This window comes from Ornithorhynchus anatinus, chromosome 18 (genome assembly GCF_004115215.2).
Source record: "Ornithorhynchus anatinus isolate Pmale09 chromosome 18, mOrnAna1.pri.v4, whole genome shotgun sequence".
Taxonomy (NCBI): Eukaryota; Metazoa; Chordata; class Mammalia; order Monotremata; family Ornithorhynchidae; genus Ornithorhynchus; species Ornithorhynchus anatinus.
Window position 1 is genome coordinate 8,175,912 of NC_041745.1, and position 23,715 is coordinate 8,199,626.

At 47.5% G+C, this 23,715-nt stretch overlaps 1 protein-coding gene and 1 long non-coding RNA gene across 2 annotated transcripts in view; one reads left to right on the forward strand and one right to left on the reverse strand.

Moving 5' to 3' along the window:
• The window catches only part of LOC114818235, a 32,009-nt gene extending 14,177 nt beyond the window's left edge, over window positions 1-17,832 (reverse strand). Inside the window, exons 1-2 of the long non-coding RNA XR_003766078.1 lie at window positions 17,808-17,832; window positions 14,619-14,769 (exon numbers count right to left, since the gene is read on the reverse strand). This is a non-coding gene — a long non-coding RNA (uncharacterized LOC114818235). The remainder of the gene's footprint in view (window positions 1-14,618; window positions 14,770-17,807) is intronic.
• A 546-nt stretch (window positions 17,833-18,378) lies between these two features.
• TRAPPC10 (trafficking protein particle complex subunit 10) overlaps window positions 18,379-23,715 on the forward strand; it is a 61,783-nt gene continuing 56,446 nt past the window's right edge. Inside the window, 1 exon segment of the mRNA XM_001512153.3 lies at window positions 18,379-18,606. Within this exon segment, the coding sequence (XP_001512203.2) occupies window positions 18,540-18,606 (67 nt within the window). The 5' untranslated portion in view covers window positions 18,379-18,539.

Consider the following 23,715-nt stretch of genomic DNA (forward strand, 5'->3'; position numbering starts at 1 on the left):
TTCTCTGTTTGCACTTTGGGAGCTTCTTGGGCTCCCCACAAGGTCTTTCGGGGGGCAGCTACATCCTTTAGGTTGTTGCACGGGGGGGGGGGGGGGGCGGTGAGCATGGGGGGGGGTGGTGAAGGGAGCAATGTGGTAGTTGTAGAACTCCACTGCCCAATATTGGAGACTGGCTGTCCAGAACAAGTGTCCCAGAGCTGACCCTTCTTTCCTCAGGCTACGAGGCTTTAAGGAAACAGACCAATGAGCCTGAACTGGCCTGAGCGGGCCTGCCCTGGGCTCTCCTCCCTGCTCGCATGCTGCTCTGCCTCAGGTGCTCAGTGAATGACCAGGGAGAGCCTCCCTTCCCACTAGTTTCATCCTACAGGCCCAGCGCGGGGACAACCCTCCTGTGGGGATTCCTGAGAAGGGCCACAGAGGGCTAAAAACAAGTGCCCACGAAAGGTCGCCAGCCACTGCCAAGAGCCCAGATCCTGGTACTCCGGACTCTTGGGATCTGGCACCCGTCCGGCGGGTGTCCCCAAAATCTGGTCCACACCGGAGCACACCAGGCTGGGGCCTTGAGCAGACCTGGAACATGGACAGAGGGTAGAGCCACCCGTCTTCATTCACGGCGGACCACGCTCCCGGCCTCGGCTCGTGATCTCGCCTCAAAGTGGCCCAGCGGCCCTAGGATGGTGAGGGACAGAGACGGGGACCTAAACGTACTCTCCCAGGGAAAACCTACTCCCCATCACTGTCTCCAAAAGCCACCCCTCAAGTCCGACGGAGTACGGGAGTGAAGATGGCTTTCTTTCAGAAAGCCTCAGACCTGTTTAACCAGAATTTTCAGGATTCTGGAGCTCCGTTTCTCTGATCTATCACTGGGGGAACTAGTCGGCAACTCTGGGTTGCACAGAGGCATTGTAGTTCTCCCCGGCTACTCAGATGTGTAAGGCAGATAGGTGCGCTTTCTGGGTTCAAAACGTGAGGGCCCCAGAGGGCTAATTTGGAATCTGGCGTCAGATTAAACCATCTGTCCCACAGTTTTCAGCCTCATGGTTCTCTGCGTGAAAGACTCCAAATTACCGCTGCGTTTCTGTCCTTACTGAGTCTGAATCTCCTGAAGATGTTTTATTGGAAGGACAGTTGTCGTTTGGTCCCGTCTATCACTTTTCCAATGTATTTAGATTCATTTGGCAAGAGATTAACTCTGAATGGAGTGCTGGAGTGCTCTACCATGTACATTATGGGAATCACTTGTTGCTTCTGGAGAAACAGACCTGCTCCACCTGTAAATTGTGACTTGTCAAAATGCCTGGAAATTCAGGGGTTGCCAGCATGTAATGTAGCAGCCGGGAATGGAATGGAAAAGTCCCTCCTTGGAATTAGGCCATAAATCCAAGTGATTATCACACACCCTTTACGTGGCTATTTTCCTTCTCTCCAGGTGTTGCTGATCTACCATAAGATTACTATGACTGTGTGAACATGTATACAGGGTACAAATGCATTCTATTTTTCTTTTTGTATTTCTTCATTTTTAACACAATTTGCTACTCCCATAGTGAGCGGTATGAACAATCGCTAGACTGTAAGCTCCTTGAGGGCAGGAATCGTGTCTACTCTCGTATTCTCCAAAGCTCTTAGACAGTGCTCTGCACACAGTAAGTGCTCAAAAAATACTAATGATTGATTGACATAGTTCAGGACCAAGGATTTTATGCTAAAGAAACTTGGTGGGGGGGGGGGGGCGCGGGGTGGAGAATTCTTTCTATATTAGCTCCCGGATTTGCAATGCTATGCAAATGTCACTTTGTAAATTTGCATCTGAATTTTCTTAGGCAATGGCTAGCTCTTATTTTACTGACTTTTCTAAGAACAAATGATGCCGGAATTACTCTTGTTTTTAAAAATAAATGGCAAATGTGCAAGACGGGTTATAAATATCCACTGTATCCTGGAAGGTGACTTACTGTGGTCTGATTGTTTCCTTTCATTTTTTGTAAATGGATATGTATGTTTTAAGGCTGCACAGAATCTCAAGACTTGTACTTTCTAAGGAAAGAAAGATTACTGCCTAATTACTTTAAGCTCAGTTGCTGAGCCCAGAACCAGTTTGTAATCCTGAAAGCTTGTACTCTCATCATGTCTGCTGTTCTCGTGCACCTGACGGACAAGCTACTGTGGACTGTTACTGTTTTCTTTACAGGATACCTTTCTGAAAAAGGGTAGTGATTGAGAAATGGCAGAGACCTGGGGTAGCATTTATAAAAGCCACCTGGTGTAGTAATTGCTAAATGATCTACCTTCTCTAAAAGAAGCCAAAATGAAAAATGTTTTGTGTGAAGGTTCTTCCGAATTAAGCATGTAGCTGTGTATATATATATATGTATATAACTCTCTCTCGCTTTCAAAAAGCTGTGATTCTGTATGCAGAGACTCAGTCTGTGATTGACACTGGTCAATTCACGTTATCTTTTTTAAAGAGAAAAATCTGAAAGGACAGGAAATCTTGCAGGTTTCCGCTTTGTCTGGGACATCTGAAAATAAATTGAAACAAAAGAAACTTACGTGTCTGAGTTGTGGAGGTGATATTTTGGGGTGTGTACCATGAAAAATGAGAAGCAGCGTGGCTCACTGGAAAGAGCACGGGCTTTGGAGTCAGAGGTCATGGGTTCAAACCCCAGCTCTGCGCACTTGCCAGCTGTGTGACTTTGGGGCAAGTCACTTAACTTCTCGGTGGCCTCAGTTCCCTCATCTGTAAAATGGGGATTAAGACTGTGAGCCCCACGTGGGACAAACCTGATTCCCCTGTGTCTACCCAGCGCTTAGAACAGTGCTCGGCACATAGTAAGCGCTTAACAAATACCAACATTATTATTATTATTATTAAAAATCTTTTGGCAGGGGGTTGGGGGTGGGAGGGGTTGTTTTTTGTTGTTCTGACTCCACTTTCTTTTGTCCCCGTTGATGACTCAACTGAGAAGGCACTGGCTTCAAGCTGGAAATTTAGAATAAAAGTGTTTTTTTCATTCACTCTGTGTGTAGGATGAGGGGAATTATCTGTGCATTTTTAGGGGCAACTTGAAAAGAGAAACTGTTGACGCTCTCATCTTCTAAAATCATGTTTCGGGCTACAGTAATAATAACTGCTTACTATAGGCCAAGCTCGGGACTAAGCGCTGGGGTAGACACAATATAAAGCAAACTGGATACAGCCTCTGTCCCACAGAGGGTTCCCAGTCTAAAGGGAGGAGGAGTACACTACCCGAATCCTCCTTTTACAGATGGGAAAAGTGAGGCCTAGAGAGGTTAGTGTTTTGCCCAAGGTCACCCACGAGGCAAGTGGTGGGCCTGGATTAGAAAGGCAGGGCTCCTGATCTCTAGGACCCGTGCTCGTTCTACTTGGCCACGTTGCTTCTCTGTCTCTTGTCTAGGGAAGAGTAAGCAGGTTGACCCTTGTGGAGTTAGGCATGGTGGTAGGACATACTTTTCCTTCCTGAACCACTGCGGGAGGCTGTAAAGTACTTTTCCAGGTGCTTAGAACAGTGGTTTGCACACAGTCTCGATAAATGCATCAACTTGTTAATAGTAATAAGAAAAATTATGCATTGTTAGCGCTTACTATGTGCCAAGTGTGCTGAGCACTGTTCTAAGTGCAGGGGTAGGTACAAGGTAATCAGGTTGTCCCACATGGGGCTCACAGTCTTAATCTCCATTTTACAGGTGAGGTAACTGAAGCACAGAGACATTAAGGTGGCTTGCCCAAGGTCACACAGCAGACAAGTAGCAGAGTCAGAATTAGAACACGTCCTCTGACTCCCAAGCCACTATGGTTTCTGAGCATCTGTTCATTCATTCAATTGTCTTTATTGAAGCACTTACTATGTACAGACACTGTACTACACGCTTGGAAAGTACAATTCAACAACAAAGAGAGATATCCCTGTCCCACAATGGGCTCACAGTTTAGAACAAGCTCACAGTCTAGAAATTGTCACCCCTGGAGCAGCCAAGAACCAGAAGAACCTCAGTTTATGTGAAAAGCCTACGAGCAATCACTGAGTCTTCGGAATTAATGGATTATGGGGCAGATCGTTCAAATATTAATAATCACTGTGGTATCTGATAAATGCTTACTTTGTGCCGATCACTGCCACAGAGTGCTGGGATAGATATTGAGGTGATCAGATTAGAATCAGTTCCTGACGGCACAAGGGTGCGCAGTCCAAAGGGGGAGAGGGAAAAGGAAGAGACAGGAGAAGGGGGAGAGGGGAAAAAGAATGAGAAAGGGGAAGAGGAAAAAGGAAGAGGAGAAAGGGAGAGAGAAGAAAGGATGAGAGAAGGAGAGGAAAAAGGAAAAGAGCAGAATGAGGGGGAGGAAGAGAGCAGAAAGGGAGAGGGAGAAAGGGAAAAGACCAGAAGAGTGAGTGGGAAAAGAAAAGCAGCTTGGCCTAGTGGATAGAACATGGACCTGGGAGTCTGAAGGACCTGGGTTCTAATCCCAGCCCCACCAGCTTGTCTGCAGTGTTCACCCTGGGCAAATCACTTCACTTCTCTGTGTCTCAGTTATCTCATCTGTTGCATCCTTAGACTGTAAGTTCATTGTGGGCTGGGACCGTGTGTGCCAACTCTGTTCTATCATATTCTCCCAAGTGCTTAGTAAACTGCTCTGCACAAAGTAAGCGCTCAATTATTTTTTTATGGAATTTGTTGAGCACTTACTATGTGCCAAGCACCATACTCAGCACTGGAATAAGACACAAGCTTATCAGGTTGGATACACTCCCTAGCCCATACGGGGCTCACGCTCGTTTACCGATGAGGTAACTGAGGGACACAGAAAGTGAAGTGAACTTCCCCAATGCACCCACAGCAGAGTCGGGGATTAGAACCCAGGTCTGGTTCTCTGCCTTGGGGCCACGCTGCTTGTCCGTCAATAAAGAGGACTGGAATGATTGGGCCGGGGAACCGGCTTGGTCTTCCAAAAATTGTGAGTCGCGAGTTTTTGGGCGGTTTGTTGCAGCTCCACAACAGGAGTGTGCGGTTTCACCTCAGGGCCACGAGAGGGCGAGATTTGAACGGCGACCGTTTGCCGTTGCTTGGGCTACTGCGGAGAAGCAAAGGGCGATCGATGAAAGGCGCAGGAAATCAAGTCGACGGAACAAAGGAAAGAGCGGTGGCCTTTGCAGAAAGGTGCCTTTTCCCCGGCTAATCTCTGTGGGTACCCTGAAACTGCGGTCCTCACCAACCTCTCCGTGGACGGTGAGGCAACAATAGCTTTGTGATAATTACAATAATAATAATGTTGGTATTTTTTTAAGAGTTTACTATGTGCAGACCACTGTTCTACACGCTGAGGCAGATACAGGGTAATCAGATTGTCCCACGTGGATGCTCACAGTCAATCCCCATTTTACAGATGAGGTAACTGAGGCCCAGTGAAGTGACTTGCCCGCAGTCACCCAGTGGCAGAGCTGGGATTCGAACCATGACCTCGGAACTCCCAGGCCTGCGTTCTTGCCACTGAGCCGCGCTGCTTGAAGGCATTTGTTGAGTGATTATTACGTGCCAAGCACAGTACTAGGAACTGGGGTTGGATAAAGATAATCAGACTGGGGACCCAGTACTGTTATAATAATAATAATATAATGTTGGTATTTGTTAAGCGCTTACTATGTGCCAAGCACTGGTTCTAAGCACTGGGGTAGACACAGGGGGAATCAGGTTGTCCCACGTGGGGCTCACAGTCTTAATCCCCATTACAGATGAGGTAACTGAGACACGAGAGTTAAGTGGATTTGGCCCACGTCACACAGGTTGACAAGTGGCCAAGCCAGGATTCGAACCCATGACCTCTGACTCCAAAGCTCGTGCCTTCTCCACTTAGCCACGCTGATAATGATGGGTTTTATTAAGCGCTTACTATGCACCCAAGCACTGTTCTAAGCTCTGGGGGGTGGATACAGGGTAGGTTGTCCCACATGGGGCTCACCGTTTTAATCCCCAATAATAATAATAATGTTGGTATTTGTTAAGCACTTACTATGTGCTGAGCACTGTTCTATGCCCTGGGGTAGATACAGGGTAATCAGGTTGTGCCACGTGAGGCTCACAATGTGCTGGGGTAGATACAGGGTAATGAGGTTGTCCCACGTGGGGCTCACAGTCTTAATCCCCATTTTCCCAGATGAAAGTCACTGAGGCACAGAGAAGTGAAGCGACTTGCCCAAAGTCACACAGCTGACAAGTGGCGGAGCCGGGATTAGAACCCATGACCTCTGACTCCCACGCCTGGGCTCTTTCCACTGAGCCATGCTGCTCCTCTGTGAGTTCCACCCCGGGCTCACAGTCTAAGTAATACATGTGAATGTTTATGAAACACTGGCTGTTTCTCAATCAATCGATCGCATTTAATGTGTGATGGGTGTAGAACACTGTACTAGGCGCTTGGGAGTGTACAGTGCAAAGAGTTGTTAGACACAGTCCTAGCCTCAAGGAGTTTCTAATTCTAGCAGGGGAGGCAGATATTAAAATAAATTACAGTACAGGAAGCAACTGAGTGTAAAGACATATACCCTCATAGGAGGGAAGGGGACAAGCAGTGTGGTCTAATGGATAGAGCATGGGTCTGGAAGTCAGAAGGGCCTGGGTTCTAATCCCGGCGTCGTTCACTTATTTGCTGTGTGATCTTGGACAAGTCACTTCACTTCTCTGTGCCTCCTTTACCTCATCTGTAAAATGGGGATTAAGACTGGTAAGCCCCATGCGGACATGGCACTGAGTCCAACCTAATTTGCGTGTATCTACCCCAGCGCTTAATACAGTGCCTGGCACATAGTAAGCACTTAACAAATGCCATAAAAACTTAAAAAAGGATAAGTACCTAAGTGGGATGGAGGTGGGGTGAGCACCCAAGTCATTACGAGGTAGGGATTTGTTGTGAGAAGGGGATTTGCCTACCGATTCTATTGTACTGAACTTTCCCAAATATTTACTAAGGTGCTCTGCACACAGTAAGCGCTCATCAAATACCATTGGTGGATGTATCTGAGAGAGATGATAAATCTTGTCATGAGCTCCAGGGCCATAACAATACATGGTCCGTATGGGGAGCTGACATCAGATCTTGCTGACCACAGAGGGTTTCTAAAGGGAGATACTGGGAGTCGGATGGTCCAAAATAGGAATGTGCTTCATGTTAGTGCCCGACACTTGGAAAATCAAACCTAAACATTTCTTAAAAATGTATGATTTCCTTTCAAGCCAGTTCCTCGTGTAAAAATCAGGTTTGTCTCAAAGTGGCTGAGAATTCCCCACTTTTTCTCTTCTAATTTCTCCCCATCTCCTTCTCTTTTCATTCATTCATTCAATCATATTTATTGAGCACTTATTGTGTGCAAAGCACCTCATCCTCTTCATCCTCTCCTGTCTCTACCCGTTGCCCCCAAAATCCCGGACGGCAAAACCACCCCAGGTCTTTCTGAGAGATTTTTATGTGTTTAATGATTTGTTAGAAAATGTGCTTCGAGGACCTGGATGGTGTCCTCAAATCTCTGATAGCCGACCGGCTGATTTTCTTTTAAAATGACTGTTTGACCACATTTACATCTTTAAATCTACCACGAACGGTTTGTTTCCTTTTTTGAGGGTTTCTGGAGTCAGGCCGTATGCCCACGGGAAGCAGAGAAGCCCTGGGAGCGGAGCCAAGGGATTCAGCCCTGAAAGGGCAGAAGCCTCCATCGTCCCATCACCAGGGCTTGGGAGGGCTTGCTGGGAGGGGAACGCTGCACATAGGCACTTTGGGGGGAGCCTATGAAAGAAGAAAGGCAATGAACCATAGAGGAGGGGACTCATTTTTAGCCCCCAGACTCAAGCCTGGAGGTTGGGGGGTAGGCTTTGAGGGCTCCCCTCCCTCCCCTCGCCCCACATCTCTGGGGAAAGTAAGTGCTCCCTGGAGCCAGAGGTAAAGCACAAGTGGAGACTCTATACCCCTTTCTGAGCTGCTCCAGCTGCTGTACGCGTTCCCGTTCCCCACCGCCCCCCCCCCCCCCCCCCGGGCTAATTATTGCCACAGGGCAACATCACCGTCAGCATTCAACACACAGCCCTGACCTAGGTCCAGCTGGGAATGAAAAAGCAAGAACAAAAGTTTCTGTCCACAAGGAATTTAGGACCTCATGCAAGAAAGGCAAAAATTGGGAGGATGAAATCAGAAAGGGAGGTGGTGGGGGTCGGGGTTGGGGGGTGGGGTGTAATGGAGCAAAGGGAAATGATTTCATCTTAGGTGACTTGCCCAAGGTCATACAGCAAGCAAGGGGCGGAGCTGGAATTAGAACCCAGGCCCTTCTGACTCCCTGGTCCAGCTCTATTCACTAAGCCAAGCTACTTCTTGGCATGGACCCCCTTGCCTGCTCCTCTCAAGAATTCCTCAGATCCCATCCCAGGCTCAACTCACTCCAAAATGAGGGTCCTCTCCAGCCCCGGCCCCTAGAAACTTAATGGGATAGTCTACCTGGTTGAACAGGGCGAGTCATTTAAGGTTTTATGAAAGTTGACACTTCTTAAAGAGCCAAGCAAGACTGGAAGAAACACAACTGTCTAGAGTTTTCAGAGTTTTACTTATCCGTGTTCTTGTTCTTGCTCTCGTTATTTGTGACTGAGGTTTTGTCTGTTTCCCCTATTAGAGTGTAAGATCCTTGAGGGCAGAAAACACGTGTCTTCTTGTCGTTGTGCTCTCCCAAGTGTTTAATATGCTTTACGCTCAATAGGTGCTCAGAAAATACCCCAGGTTGTTTGATTTACACAGCTGTTTGAGAATTTGTCTTCTCAATGCCTTGTTCAGCTCTGGTTGTTGGTGCCCCTGTAAAGGGAAGCGGCGTGGCCTAGTGGATAAAGCATGGATCCTGGAAGTCAGAAGGTCCTGGGTTCTAATCCCCATTCCATCACTTGTCTGCTCTGTGACCTTGGGAAGTCACTTCACTTCTCTGTCCCTCAGTGACTTCATCTGTAAGACGGGGATTAAGACTGTGGCACCCCATGTGAGAAAGGGACTGGGTCCGACCTTATTCTTATATCTACCCCAGTGCTTAGTAGAGTCCCTGGCAGATAGTAAGTGCTTACCAATACCATAAAAAATTAGTCAGTACCAGCCCTGAGGAGGAATGGGTTCTGCTAGGCCAGAAGAATTGCTCAGGAAGCTTTGGGCCTCTCGCGAATCCAAAGGAGGCTGCTAGAACAGTCTGGAGAGTGGGGAGGGGGCTATGGTTGGATTTAGAAAATCAGCACTTGGAAACACACCTCAGGCAGGCTCGGCCTTGGCATGAGCAGAAGGATGCGAACTGAAGGTCCTTGGCCCAGCCACGGGTGTCCCGGCCCTGACTGCACAGCTCCAGAGCCTGGACTGGGATCTCCAGCATGCCAGAGATTCCTCTCCGGCCTGCCCGGGAGGCTCAAAAGAGGAAATGGAATCGAGAAGAAGAAAAGAAATCTCTCCTCCCCGCTCCCACCGCCGGACAGACGCAATGCTGGTGTCACCGATCCAGGCGCCGGCTCCTGCTCAGTAAAGCAGGCCACCGTCTGCCCCCTCCCACAGCCTGGCTTCGGCCACTGAGAGTGGGCCAGCGGGTCAGCGCCAGCTTCCCATCCCTTAAGTGGTGGCGCGAGGTGAACCCAAGCCAGACCCCGAGGAGAAGCTGACTGTTTAGACTCGGACAAGGCTTCTTTCCAGTGAGGCTGAGCACATTATCCACCCATCTATCCATCCAGTTTGAAAGAGATGGCCGCCCTCCCTCTTCCCATCCCCTCCCTGTCCCACAGACTGTCTCCCCAGCTGTCGGGATGGGGACGGGGCACCTCCCTCGAGTGGCTTATTTTCACAGGAACATTGCTTTGTGTTTCGCATTTAACTGAGGTCTGGCAAGGGAGTCTGGTCTGGAGCCTAAGTGAGTTCTCTGAGTGCTTGCTGGGTGGGACAAGGGGAGGAGGTAGGGGGAAGGGGGGAAGGGAAGGGAGGGGTGCCGAGCACTGAGGGGTTCCACTCTGTTCTGAGAAGTACAGCCTGGCCCCGATCTGCATGGAAGATTTTCTCGGGGGTGTGGACTCATGGAGAGGAATTTAAAGTAATCCCGGGGGGCTGGGCTGCTGTGAATAAACAGAGAAATGACTGGGAACTCTTTTATTCTAGAAAAGTCTTCCCTTAACAATAATAATGATATTTGTTCTAATAATAATAATTGTGGCATTTATTAAGCACTTACTGTATGTCAAAGCACTGTACTAAGCCCTGGGGTAGATACAAGGTAATCAGGGTGGACACAATCCCTGTCCCAAATTTGGCTTACAGTTTTAATCCCCACTTACAGATGAGGAAACTGAGGCATAGGGGAGTGAACTGATTTATTTTATGGTATATGTTAAACACAAATTATGTGACAGGCACTGTACTAAGTGCTGGGGTAGGTACAAGTTCATCAGGTTGGCCCCAGTCTCTGTCCCACAGAAGGTTTACAGTTGTCATCCCCACTTTACAGATGAGGTAACTGAGACACAGAAGTGAAGTGATTCGGCCAAGGGCACACAGCAGATACGTGGAGGAGCCGGGATAAGAACCCAGTTCTTCTGACTGCCAGGCGCATGCTCTACCTCCTAAAACACACTGCTATTCTATTTATTCTGTGGTACTCTCCCCAGCAATTAGTATAGTGCTTTATACACAGGTGCTCAATAAATACTACTGATCCTCCAGATTGAAAGCTTGTTATGGCAGGGAATGTGTCTACCAACTCTGTTGTATTATATTGTTCCCAAGCGTTTATACAGTGCTCTTTACTCTGAAAGTGCTCAATAAATACCACTGATCGATTTGTATTCCTCCCCATCCCAGTCAGGATCAGCGCTGTTTCCCAGAGGTTCAGTATGGAACATTCTGATTAACATTTACTTTCCTGTGGGTCTGAATTCTTATTGTAGGCAGAGCACCATACTAAGCGCTTTGGAGAGTACAATACAATAGAGGTAACAGAGGCAAATTCTCTGCCATGACAAGCTTATTAGAGTCTGCCAGTGGTAGATGGGTGTGGTGTAGACCAGGCATGCTTTTGTGTTGAGCTGTCGTTTGCTTCACGCTACAAGTTCCCCTGTGGAAGTTTACTCTTCCCCAAAATAAAGCCTCAACCCACACAAAATAAATGCCCTGTGAGGTCCTTACCCTAAAATGATTTCCTAGTGACTCTTGTTGTGCTTTCATTTTCATCATCTCTGGGTGGGGCCGCTGCTGGAACATCCCATAGACTACTGGGGCATTTCCCTGGTAACCTGGGGGGGGTGAACCACCCTTTTTTTGCCCTTTTTGGAGGACATAGGGTTAACAGCATTTCTGGCCTGATCCTAACCCTATCCCTTCATCAAAGACACCACCTAAAACCTCATCGAATCCCATGAGTCCCAAGAATTTGTTCAACCTCCTGGTGTTAACTGGGGAGCCAGGAGCTGCTTGGTACTACAGGGGAAAGGGAGGAATTTGGGGGGGAGCCAAACCTGACTACTGAGCCCCACAACTCTCTCCTGCCTCAGTCTCCCCAGCCTCAGTCTCCCCTGACTAAGGAGGTCTATTTCAGGACATGACAGAGGGAATTGGTAAGTTGTGGAAACTATTCAGTGAGGAGTCCTTGGCCCCTGGCTAATAACATTAATGATAATAATAATAATGATAATGATGATATTTGTTAAACACTTACTATGTGTCAAGCACTGTTCTAAGCGCTGGAGTAGATATAAGCTAATCAGGTTGGACACAGTCCATGCCCCACACAGGGCTCCCAGTCTTAATCCCCATTTTATAGGTGAGATCACTGAGGCCCAGAGAAGTGAAGTGACTTGTAAAAGGTCACATAACAGGCAAGTGTTGGAGTCAGGATTAGAACCCAGGTCCTTCTCCCAGGCCCTTGCTCTAGATGAGTGGGTGTCAAAGAGGTCAACTCAACCATCCCCCAGTGCCTCTGAGCATCCTTTGCCATGTCACAGAGAGAATACTGGGATGGATGAGGGCCACTGGTCTGACCCAGTAATGGCATTTTGTGGCCTCGGGTCTTAAGGTTAGCTAGAGAAAGCCCCGCTAAACCTCTCTTCATATAAAAAGAGTAGCAATATTCATAATATATAATTTAATAGGCTATTTACATTATGGATATAATATAATAGGCTACCAGGAAAGATCATTTGGGGCTAAGTTCTGGCAATTTTTCAACAACAAATGCCATCTCAAGCGAAGAGGAACTGCAAAAAGCGATGAACATCGATTCAAGTAAATAGTCCCTCGTTTTCAATACTATTCAAAAGAGTTTCTTAACCCGGTCAATGACCGAATTTGCCTATTTTTTAGAGTTTCCATCTCAACCAGAAAAAAGAGAAAGCAAGTACAGCGGGCTAGAGCCCCTAGCCCGTAGTACAGGGACTCACAGTCTTAAGGAGGAGGAAGACACAATAGTAATAAATCCCATTTACAGATGAAGCAACTGAGCACAGAGAAGTGAATTGATTTGCCCAAGGTCACACAGCAGACACGGTGGTGGAGTCAGCATTAGAACCCCGGTCCTGTGACCCCTAGGCTGTGCTCTTTCCATCGGGTCATGTGGCTTCTCAGGTCAAGTTTTCAGATCAAAATGCTGGAATCCTCATTTAATCCCAGGAGGACAGCAGGAGAGCTTGTTTGCTGCCCCACTCTCCCCTCGTTCTCTTTCTGCCTCCCACAGTTCCCCACTTGACAACCGGCTGAGCTCCAGCTCATGTCCCTGGCTGGGTGACCCCTCCCCGAACCGGCAAGTGGGTAATGGGCTCCCAGTAAGTTGGGGGAGGGATTTAGCCCGGTGGTTCTAAGAGCTGCGACGACAGAACTGACTGCCATTCAACCCTCGCAACGCAGCGATTGGTCAGAGCCGTCTGCCTCATTCAGGCACAGAGAGGCCAAAGATCATGCAGGATAGCACAGCTGTCAGGGGGCAGAAATGTCTGGGATCTCAGACCATTGTTAGTTTAGAGTCACACACCCGGCTTAATGTATCGCTAAAGTTAACCCCAGGTTCTCAACAAAGACGAGGTGAAGTGTTATCCTATCCTTCTGCTTGGCTCTAGCCTGTCAGCGTGTGGCAGGCAGGGAATGTGTCTATTGTCAGAGTGTACTCTCCCAAGTGCTTAGTACAGTGCTCTGCACACAGTAAGTGCGCTGTAAATACGATTTAATGAATTGAATGAATGCACCCAATCAGGTCCCCAGGGTGGCGGTAGAGGAGCAAAATGATGGGAAACTGGAGGAGATTCCGCCTTTATGGGTTGATGGATGACAGAACAATACTTCACGCTCATAATTTCTTCTCACCAATTACATTCTTGGAGTGTTTGGGTGCAGGACACCGTACCAGGTGGGTTTAAAAAAAGGCATGGTGGAATGATTCTCCTTAATTTTACAACTAGGGACACGAAGGCACAGAGAAGCCAAGTGACTTTGCTTAATTCCTCCCAGAGAAGGGATACTAGTTCTAGGAGTAGATCAGGCAATTTGTTCATTTTGGATCCCAGTGATAAATGTGAAAAGTTGTGGAGAGGCGTAGGGGATTTCTGGAATATTTAAGCAACAGAAGCATGCTGATGGAAACATCATTGGATTTTCTCATTACTACAATCTAGGAAGGAAAACAAGGTTTACTGAAGTTTTTTAAGAAATTTGAGTCTCTAGGTGGCAGTAGTTTCTTGCCTATGCTGCCCACAGGCAAAAGGAAAATACGAAGGCAATAAAAGCAGAGAAAAGAGGGTATATATTTTAAAGATTTCTCCAGTTGAGTAAATGCAGTATTGAACACGATCAAAAGATGATTGGGATACTGTGCTTAGCAAAAGAACATTGCATTGTATCACTGTCTCTGGAACAGCAGAATAAGAAAGCATTCTCCCAGTGCCCTGAAAAACAGCTTTTTGAAAAGGGGGATTTTACTTAGTCACGATGAGGTCAGTTTCACAGAACCAGTAGCTGTCACTGTTCAAAATAATGGCCGATTTCTTTCCTAAACGAAAGTCTTTTCTTCAGGCAATCATTTATGAAACCAACTAGAATGTTGACAGACACCTGAGGTAGCTTTGAGACTGCTAAACTGCCACTCACTCGAGCCATGTGTAATAATAATATTTTATAGTATTCATTAAGCACTTACTATGCACCAATTACTGGGCTAGATACAACATATTCAGATTGGACACAGTCCCTATCCCAAATTGGACTCACAGCCTAAAAAAGAGGGTGATCAGGAATTTGATCCCCATTTTACAGATTAGGAAACCGAGGCACAGAGACATTAAGTGACTTGCACAAGATCGCGCAGCAGGCAAGTGGCAGAGCCGGGATTAGGAGACAGACCTCCTGATTCCAAGTCCTGTGCTCTTTCCATTGTACCACACTGCCTCCCCCTTGGTATCAAGTGAATTTTCTTGGATTTTTTTTTTATCATCACAGTACTCATCTTACCTCCTCATTGTTCCACCCTGGTTTTTTCAATGCTTTGGTGAAAAACTGGAATTACAGGATCTACTATGAAACACAACAGCTGAGTAATTACAAGAGGGGTAAGAAAATGAAATAAGCATACTTGGTCATCCTTGTTCTGGCTCTTCTGTTTGGGAGACCAAACTGTGTCTCCTCCAGTAATTTGACTTTTCCTCCAGCTCAGTCCACTGGATTCTTCGGAACCTTCCAGCAGGCAAGTGGGCAACAAAAGCCAGTCCACCTAGCAGCTGGCCCTAAAACAGCAAAAATCAATCAATCAATGGTATTTATTGTTACCTATGGGCAGAGCACTGGACTTAGTGCTGGGGAGAGTACAATACAAGAGGGTTGACAGACACGTTCCCTGCCCACAGTGAGCTTACAGGCTAGAGGAAGAACATATTTCAGTCAGTGTAATTTATTGAGTGCTTGCTGTGTGCAGAGCACTGTACTAAATAATAACTGTGGTATTTGTTCAAAGCTTACTATGTACCAAGCACTGTATTAAGTGCTGGGGGAGATACAAGATAATCAGGTCCCACATGGGGCTCCCCGCCTAAATAGGAGTGAAACAGTTATTGAATAACAAATCAATCAATCAATGGTATTTACGGAACACTTAGTAATTCCTCTATCCATAATCTATTTTAATATCTGTTTGCCCCTGTGGTCTATAAGCTCCTCACAGACAGGGACTACATATTCCAACTCTGTTGTGTGGTATTTTCCCAAGTGTTAAATGGTATTACATTACACAGCACACAGTAAAAGCTCAGTAAATACCATTGATTAGTACTACATGCAATTTAGGAGAAGGGCTAATATTTGGGCTGCAAGGCTACTTAAGTTTTGTTAAACTGTTAGGGCTATATGCATCAAATTTTGGGTTCACAATTCCAATCAGTAAGATTTATTATTGTACAAAGACTGCTTCATGTTGCTTCCACCCAAATGTACAGCACTTACAAACATGCAATGTGAGGTTCGAATCAGGCGTACATTGAACAAGAAGACATGCTTTTATTCTGTACAGTCTTGATATTTTTACTTTTCCAAGACTAAGTGGTGGGCAAAAGGATGTGGCCCTTAATTTTTCCTCTAGCAACCCACCACCTATTGATATTTTCAACCTGCAAAACTTTTAGTTGTGGTGAATTAACTCCACATGCTGCCGTGGCCCCGTCTTTAAGCCTCCTTAGAAGCAAGGTGGATCTGCGCTGTTCCCATTCTGAGCTCAGCCTGGTGAACCATGCCAATGAGGCCAGGGAACCAGCAGAACAGAGCTCTTCCTTAGGCCACAGCGGTGAGTTCTTTATTTATGTATATCATAATTACGGTACTTAGTAAGTATATTACAGTCCAGGTCTCCTGACACCTGGTCCCACGCTCATTGTTCCAGGCCACATCTGTAACCATTTCTGTCTATAATTCTTGTTCCTGTTCTCCATTCCACCTGTCCTTTCCTCCTTTCTCTGTCCCCCTTAATTGTTGGATGGCATTTATTAAACATTTACTAGTTTCAGAGTGCTCAGGTCAACACAAGATTAGATCCCTTCTCTCTGCTTTGGCTTTCTCATTGTCATCAGTGGTACTTATTAAGGACTATGTGCAGAACACTGTACTAAGCTCTTGGGAGAGTGCAGTACGATGGAGTTGGCAGACACACCCACCCACAATGAATTTACAGTCTGTCCTACAAGAGCCTCACAGTCTTAATCCCCATTTTACTGGTGAGGTTACGGAGGCATAGAGAAGTGAAGTGATTTGTCCAAGGTCATATAGCAGACAAGTGGTGGAGTCAGGATTAGAAGCCAGGTTCTCTGACTCCCAGGCCTGGGCTCTTTCCTTTGGATCATGCTGCTTCTTGACCTCTGACATCTATGGTTTTTGTGTGGTTCCTGACAATGTCCAGGATTTTTTCAGCTGCTGCCCCATGTTACCTCTTTCCCCTGACTTTTTTTCCTAGTTCTTCCCTTCCTTCCCATTGTGCTTCCCACTCTCTTTCGACCCTAACCTAAGCATCTCCTTCACTCCTCACCCTGACCATTCTCTTTTCTTCTTCTCCCTCCCTCACACCTCCTCCTTTCTCCCTCACACCTTTCTCCTCATGCCTCTCTCTCTCTCTCCCTCATACCCTCTCCCTCATGCCCTTTCTCCCTCAAGCTCTCTCCCTCATGCCTTCCTTTTTCTCTCACACCTCCCTCTCTCCTACCTTCCTTTCTCCCTCATATCTTTTTTTCCTCATGCCTCTCTCTCCTCAAGCCTTCCTGTCTCCTCCTCACGCCTCCTGCTCTCATTCCTCCCCTCATACCTCCTTTCTCCCTCACGCCTCCTTCCCTCCCTCACCCCCTCACGCCTCTCTCCCTCATAAAAATATTATGGGTTAAGCGCTTACTATGTGCTAAGCATCTGCCATCAGGCCTCCCTGTCTCCCTTACACTTCCATCTCTCCCATCACACCTCGCTTTCTCCCTCACACTCCTCTCCCATCACGCCTCCCTTTTTCCCCTCACGCCTCTCTCCCTCACACTTCCCTCTCTCCCATCATGCCTCACTTTCTCCCTCATGCCTCCCATCCTCACGCCTCCCTCTCTCCCATCACGCTTCCCTTTCTCCCTCACACCTTTCTCCCTCAGGCCTCCCTGTCTCCCTCAGGCCTCTCTCCCTCATACTTCCCTCTCTCCCATCACGCCTCACTTTCTCCCTCAAGCCTCCTTCCCTCACACCTCTCTCCCACCACTTCTCCCCTCTCCCATCACGCCTCCCTTTTTCCCTCACGCCGTTCTCCCTCAGGCCTCTCTCCCTCACGCTTCCCTCTCCCATCATGCCTTACTTTCTCCCTCACGCCTCCCTTCCTCACGCCTCCCTCTCTCCCATCACGCCTCCCTTTTCCCCTCACGCCTTTCTCCCTCAGGCCTCCCTCTCTCCCATCACTTCTCCCCCTTCCCTCACGCCTCCCTTTTTCCCTCAGGCCTCCCTGTGTCCCTCACACTTCCCTCTCTCCCATCACGCCTGCCTTTTCCCCTCACGCCTTTCTCCCTCAGGCCTCCATCTCTCCCATCACGCTCCCCTCCCTCCCATCACGCCTGCCTTTTCCCCTCAGGCCTTTCTCCCTCAGGCCTCCCTGTCTGCCTCACACTTCCCTCTCTCCCATCATGCCTTACTTTCTCCCTCACGCCTCCCTCTCTCCCATCACGCTTCCCTTTCTCCCCTCACGCCTTCCTCCCTCAGGCCTCCCTCTCTCCCACCACTTCTCCCCTCTTAATAATGTTGGTATGTGGTAAGCGCTTACTATGTTTAGAGCACTGTTCTAGGCGTTGGGGTAGATACAGGGTCATCGGGTTGTCCCACGTGAGGCTCACAGTCTTCACCCCCATTTTCCAGATGAGGGAACTGAGGCCCAGAGACGTGAAGTGACTGGCCCACAGTCACCCAGCTGACAAGTGGCAGAGCCGGGATTCGACCTCTTCCCTCACGCCTGCCATTTCCCCTCCGGCCTCCCTGTCTCCCTCACACGTCCCTCTCTCCCATCATGCCTCACTTCTCCCTCCCCCGTCTGTCCCTCAGGCCTCCCATTTCCCCGGACGCCTTGCTCCCCTCCGGCCTCCCTGCCGCTTCCTCCCGTGCCCTTTCCGGGCCCGCTCCTCGGGGCGGGCGGCGGGAATCCTCCCCTCTGATTGGCCTCCCTCCCTCCCGCCCGTCCGGAAGCGGTAATGCTGAGCCAGCCCTAGCGGAAGTGTCCGCCAGCGGCCCGGAGGGCGGAGGACCGGCCGGGCGGGAGGGAGGCCGGGCAGGACCGGCCGGGCGGGAGGGAGGCCGGGCAGGACCGGCCGGGCGGGCAGGAGGGAGGCGGGCAGGACCGGCCGGGCGGGCAGGAGGGAGGCGGGCAGGAGGGAGGCGGGCCGCCCTCCGTCCCAATCCCAGTCCGCCGGGGAGGCGCTGCGACCCTCTGCGAAGGGCCGCGACCAACGCGGGCCGCATGGGGAGCGGAGGGCCGAACCGCGGCTGCTGAGGCCGGACGTCCATGGACCCCGCCGAGGAGCCGCTCCCGCCCGTCATCTACACCATGGAGAACAAACCCATCGTCACCTGTGAGTGACCCCCCAGCCTCCCCTCCGCCCCCTCGGCACCCCGGCTCCTTCCTCCGTCCCGCCCCCACCACCTCAGTCTTCGCATTGTAGCGCGCTCTCTCCCCAGCGCTTAGGACAGGGCTCCGCACCTGAGAAGCGGCGGGGCGGGGCGGGGCGGGGAGAGCACGGGCCTGGGGGGTCGGAAGGTCACGGGTTCGGATCCCCGGATCCACCCCTTATCTGCTCTGTGGCTTTGGGCCGGGCACTTCACTTCTCCGGGCCTCGGGGTTCTCATCCGGAAAATGGGGATGAAGACTGGGAACCCCCCCGGGGACGACCTCATTACCCTGTGTCTACCCCAGCTCTTGGAACAGTGCTTGGCACATAGTAAGCGCCTAGCAAATACCATTATTATTATAGTAGGCGCTCAGTAAATCCCACCGAGGGACGCATTTGGGACCTGATTACCCTGTATCTACCCCAGCGCTTGGAACAGTGCTTGGCACATAGTAAGCGCCTAGCAAACACCATTATTATTATAGTAGGCGCTCAGTAAATCCCACCGAGGGACGCATTTGGGTCCTGATTACTCTGTATCTACCCCACTGCTTGGAACAGTGCTTGGCACATAGTGCTTAATAAATACCATCGTCATTATTATTGTTATTATAGTAGGCGCTAAGTAAATCCCACCGAGGGATGCATTTGGGACCTGATTACCCTGTATCTACCCCAGTGCTTGAAATAGTGCTTGGCACATAGTAAGTGCTTAACAAATGTCATCATTATTATTATTACAGTAGGCGCTCAGTAAATCCCACCGAGGGGACACATTTGGGACCTGATTACCCTGTATCTGCCCCAGTGTTTAGAACAGTGCTTGGCACATAGTAAGCGCTTACCATCGTCATTATTATTATTCACTCATTCAGTAGTTATTATTATAGTAGGTGCTCAGTAAATCCCACAGGGGTGGCCCAGGCAGGTGTTTCTCCCCGACCCCCCAAGCCGACAGATTGGCTTGCTGGGTGACCTTGGGTAAGTCACTTAACTTCCCTGTGCTTCATTTTTCTTCATCTCCAAAGAGGGGGATTTTATACCAGTGCTGTCTCCCCCCTGAGACTGTGAGTCCCGTGTAGGATGGGAGACTGTCTCTTATCTGACTCTATGGCATCTTTCAAGGAGCTTGGCACGTAGTGAGCGCTTTAATATAGTAATAATATTAATAGCAGTACCATAGGAATAATGTTACTAGCCTGTGGTACATACCGTGCAATGGCAAAGAAGGAAGTTTTAGGTCCTGGGACCTACCAGGCCAGTTTCCAATATAGTATTTCCGCATAATAAAAGATAAGCAGTTTGTGTTAAAGAGAGAACTCATTTATCGCCGAAAAGTATTTTAAACCCGTTGAAAGGTAGCTCAAATCCATAGGGAAGATGTGGAGGAATGGCTTCCCAGAGTGTGTGAATTGGGAGTTTACACTAATTGTTTTTGTTGCAGTGCAGGAAAATATCACAATCCACTTGGTTTTTGCAGTTATCATTTAAGTTGTCCAGAACATAAGCACACCCAAGGACATGCAGAGTGAATTTTGGAGCTTTAATTTAAACCCTTGTGCATTTCTCATGCACATACCAAAACTGCTTTAAAACAGGTGCTCTAAACTGAGCCAGATTGAATTATTGTTACTAAACAGGGATTTGGCACTGATGGATGAATACTGTTTTATAGCCCACTAAAACTAATTGGTGGGTTGAAAGACCTGGTCCCCCCTCCTTTTTTTTTTTTTTTTGCTTAAAATGAGCCTTCCAGCCTTTAGAATTCAAGTCCAAGCTCCTGGACCTCCAGGAAGCCTTCTCTACTTGCTGCATCAGCACCACACCAAATATTGTTTCCCCAAACTCATGTTGGGTATTTGGGCGGCAGTGCATTTCAGTGCATTCTTTATACTTCGTGTACATTAATTATTTTGAATCTCTGCTGTGCTAGATTGTAGGCCCCTCAAGGGTAGGAAGTGTGTCTCGTGTAAATTTTGGAAAGAGTACCAAGCATCTACTGGTGTTCGGTAAACATTGTTTAGTGCCCATTCATCCGTCACTACTCATATGGCCCATTCATTTAGTTTGTTTTCTTAAGGCAGGCAATAGATGCTCTGAAGATGTGAAGCTTTTCATGAAAGTGCTCTCATTTGCTAATACTTTATATCCCTGGAGAGCCCGCAGGCCTCTTTTGTAGGCCCCTGGGAAGTCCTGAATCACAGAGTGCAACATCCCTTGCACATTCTTACTCTACAGTGGGGGAGAAAAGCATAAAACTGTTTATAACTAGAGAGGTCAAAAATAAAGTGGGCATAGACTCATGAGTGCTAAAGAGGTTGTGAAAGTCTGTAAGTGCTAGAAGTGAAAAGCCTATTTTAAAATAGGCAGGTGCAGGCTGTATTTGGACAAAAATTGCGAACTTAAGGGTAATGTTTTGAGAGAGAATCTTTAAATGGTGAAATAATAAATGTGGTATTTGTGAAGCGCTTACTATGTGCAGGGCACTGTACTAAATGCTGGGGTCAATATAAGCAAATTGGGTTGGAGGCCCACATGAGTCTCACAGGCTTAATCCGCATCATGCAGTTGAGGTGATGGAGGCACAGAGAAGTGAAATGACATGCTGTTACACAGCAGACGAGGGGCGGAGCCGGGATTAGCATCCAGGACCTTCTGACTCCCAGGCCTGTGTTCTGTCCCCTATGCTTCACTACTTCCCACTTTTTGCTACTTCCTACTTTCTGTTTACTTTCTATTGAAAGTGATTGTGCACTTGCTGTGATCATGGGCTTACATTCTGCAAGCTCTTCTTTGGTTTTATCTCTGCTCCACTTCCTTATTAAAGGAAAAGTTAGAATTAGAAAAATTCTTCTCAGGTTTTAAGTGATCATTTTGAAAGTACAGATCGCCATAATCAGAACATGTGATGAGCGAAACTCATCCAAAATGTACGTGAAAAATTTCAGAACTTACGGCATGTTTCACTAGGTAGGATGAATGATGCTTGTGAAGTAACACTTGTGTTTCTCCACTTGTTTTTACATCATCATTTTTCAGTTGCATTAATGCCATATTACTAGTGCTTTATCTAGGCCCCTGTGTTGTTAGTCCTCTTTATGTGGTTAGGGTTTTCTGTATAGATAGAGTTTATGCTTGCTTTCAAAAAAGAGTTCTTCCAAAATAAATACTTTGAGGACAGTTTGCTCTTAAGTTTAGATTACACTGGGAAGGCTTTGGGAAGCATGAGAAGCCAGAAAAGGAATCAGGCTCTTTTTCCCAAAACTTCCTTTTGAAGCATGGAAATAATTTTAACATATACTGAAGCAATTTCAGAGTCTTTACAGGATTTTGGTTCAAATTAAAAGTGGTCTATGACATTCTGTAGATGCTAAATTGATGCCAGATAGTGATTCACAAACGGAAGAACTCTAGACATTTTCCAGCTAATGAGTATCTGGAAGTTTGGAAATTTATGCAGTTATTTTCCCCATATGGTGATGGTGCCCCCAACTTCTTTCTGAGGTTTGTGTTCTTGCCCAGTCCCGCACATGCGGAAAACCTGCCTTGTAGACACTGCTCTACTGCCACCTGCGTGTGCTCAAGATGTTTCTTCCAACCCCGCAGTGCACCATCCCCAGACTCACGATGTCAGACGAGGGCTCCCTAACTCTCTGATGGCGTCCTAGCCAAATCATTTAGAGAAAAACATGGTAGAAATGAGCAAAGTACCTTATGGAATCGAGGACTGTTCCTTCTAATTTTAAGGGTAGATGTGAATAATGTAGGTATAATATAACCCCTCTAAGAGTGTAAAGCTTGTTATGGGCAGGGAACGTGTCTGCTGATTCTGTTGTACTCTCCCAAACTCTTAACACAGTGCTGTGTACATAGTAAGAGCTCAATAAGTACCATTGGTTGGTTGGTTGATTATAATAACCATAGCCAAGTGAAAAGATCACAGGCCTGGGAGGCAGAGGACCTGTATTCTGATCTCGGTTCCTCCATTTGTCTGCTGTGTGACCTTGGGCAAGTCACTTCACTTTCCTGTGCCTCAATTTCCTCATAAAATGAAGATTCAATACCTATTTTGGTGTTTGTGTTTACTATGTGTCAAGCACCGTTCTCCTTTCAACTTAGATCTGAGCCCCATGTGGGACAGGGACTCTGTCTGACCTGATTAATTTGTATCTTTCCCAGGTGTCGGTACAGTGCTTGACAAACCCTTAATAAATGCATATCACGGTAATAGTAATGGCCTAGCAGAAGTTAAACATCGATCAATCCTTGGTATTTATTGAGCGATTACTACATGTCCAGCACTGAACTAAATGCTTGGAGTTAGAAGATATTTTCCCTGCCCAGAACGAGCTTGTAGTCTTTAGGAAAATTAAGCCTATATTTTAAAGCTTCTTTTCAAATTGAACTAGGTAAATGACCCGTTGACTGTCTGGGTGTTTAGACTATGAGCCCGTCATTGGGCAGGGATTGTCTCTGTTGCCGAATTGTACATTCCAAGCGCCTAGTATAGTGCTCTACACATAATAAGCGCTCAGTAAATACGATTGAATGAATGGATGGGAGTAGCTGCTTCGGTGGAGGAGTGCAGTGGCGGAAGTGAGTGAATTGCTGGGAGAGAAATCGGGGGGTTCTGGGTATCTCCTTGGGTCTCGTCTCCTTTCCAGAGAGTCCCTCTGGTCCCCTTTCCCTGGCCCTTGCAGACCCTAGTCTGGGAATACCTGCTAATTAAAAACCTTACTGGGATAATAAAGAAGAAAGCGCTTTTTCATCTGAAACTGTGCCATAACTTAGGCGTCTGATAGAGAAATGAAATTTAAAAATTGCACTTGAGGCACCACTATTCAGGAAAAGAGATTTAAGAATGTACTAATGGATCTGTTCCTCACAGTGTAAATACAATTTGGCAGTACAGAATCTGTATCCTAAAAATGGACACTAAAAGATTTGAAGTTTCTAGGTACTCAGTCGTGTTACTGTTGTTCGACTCTGTATAATGCCAGTGTGAAAGGGAAGAATCTAATGTAAACTTTATAGTTATTACAAACAAGAGCTTTGCAATGAACTCTTTCTCCC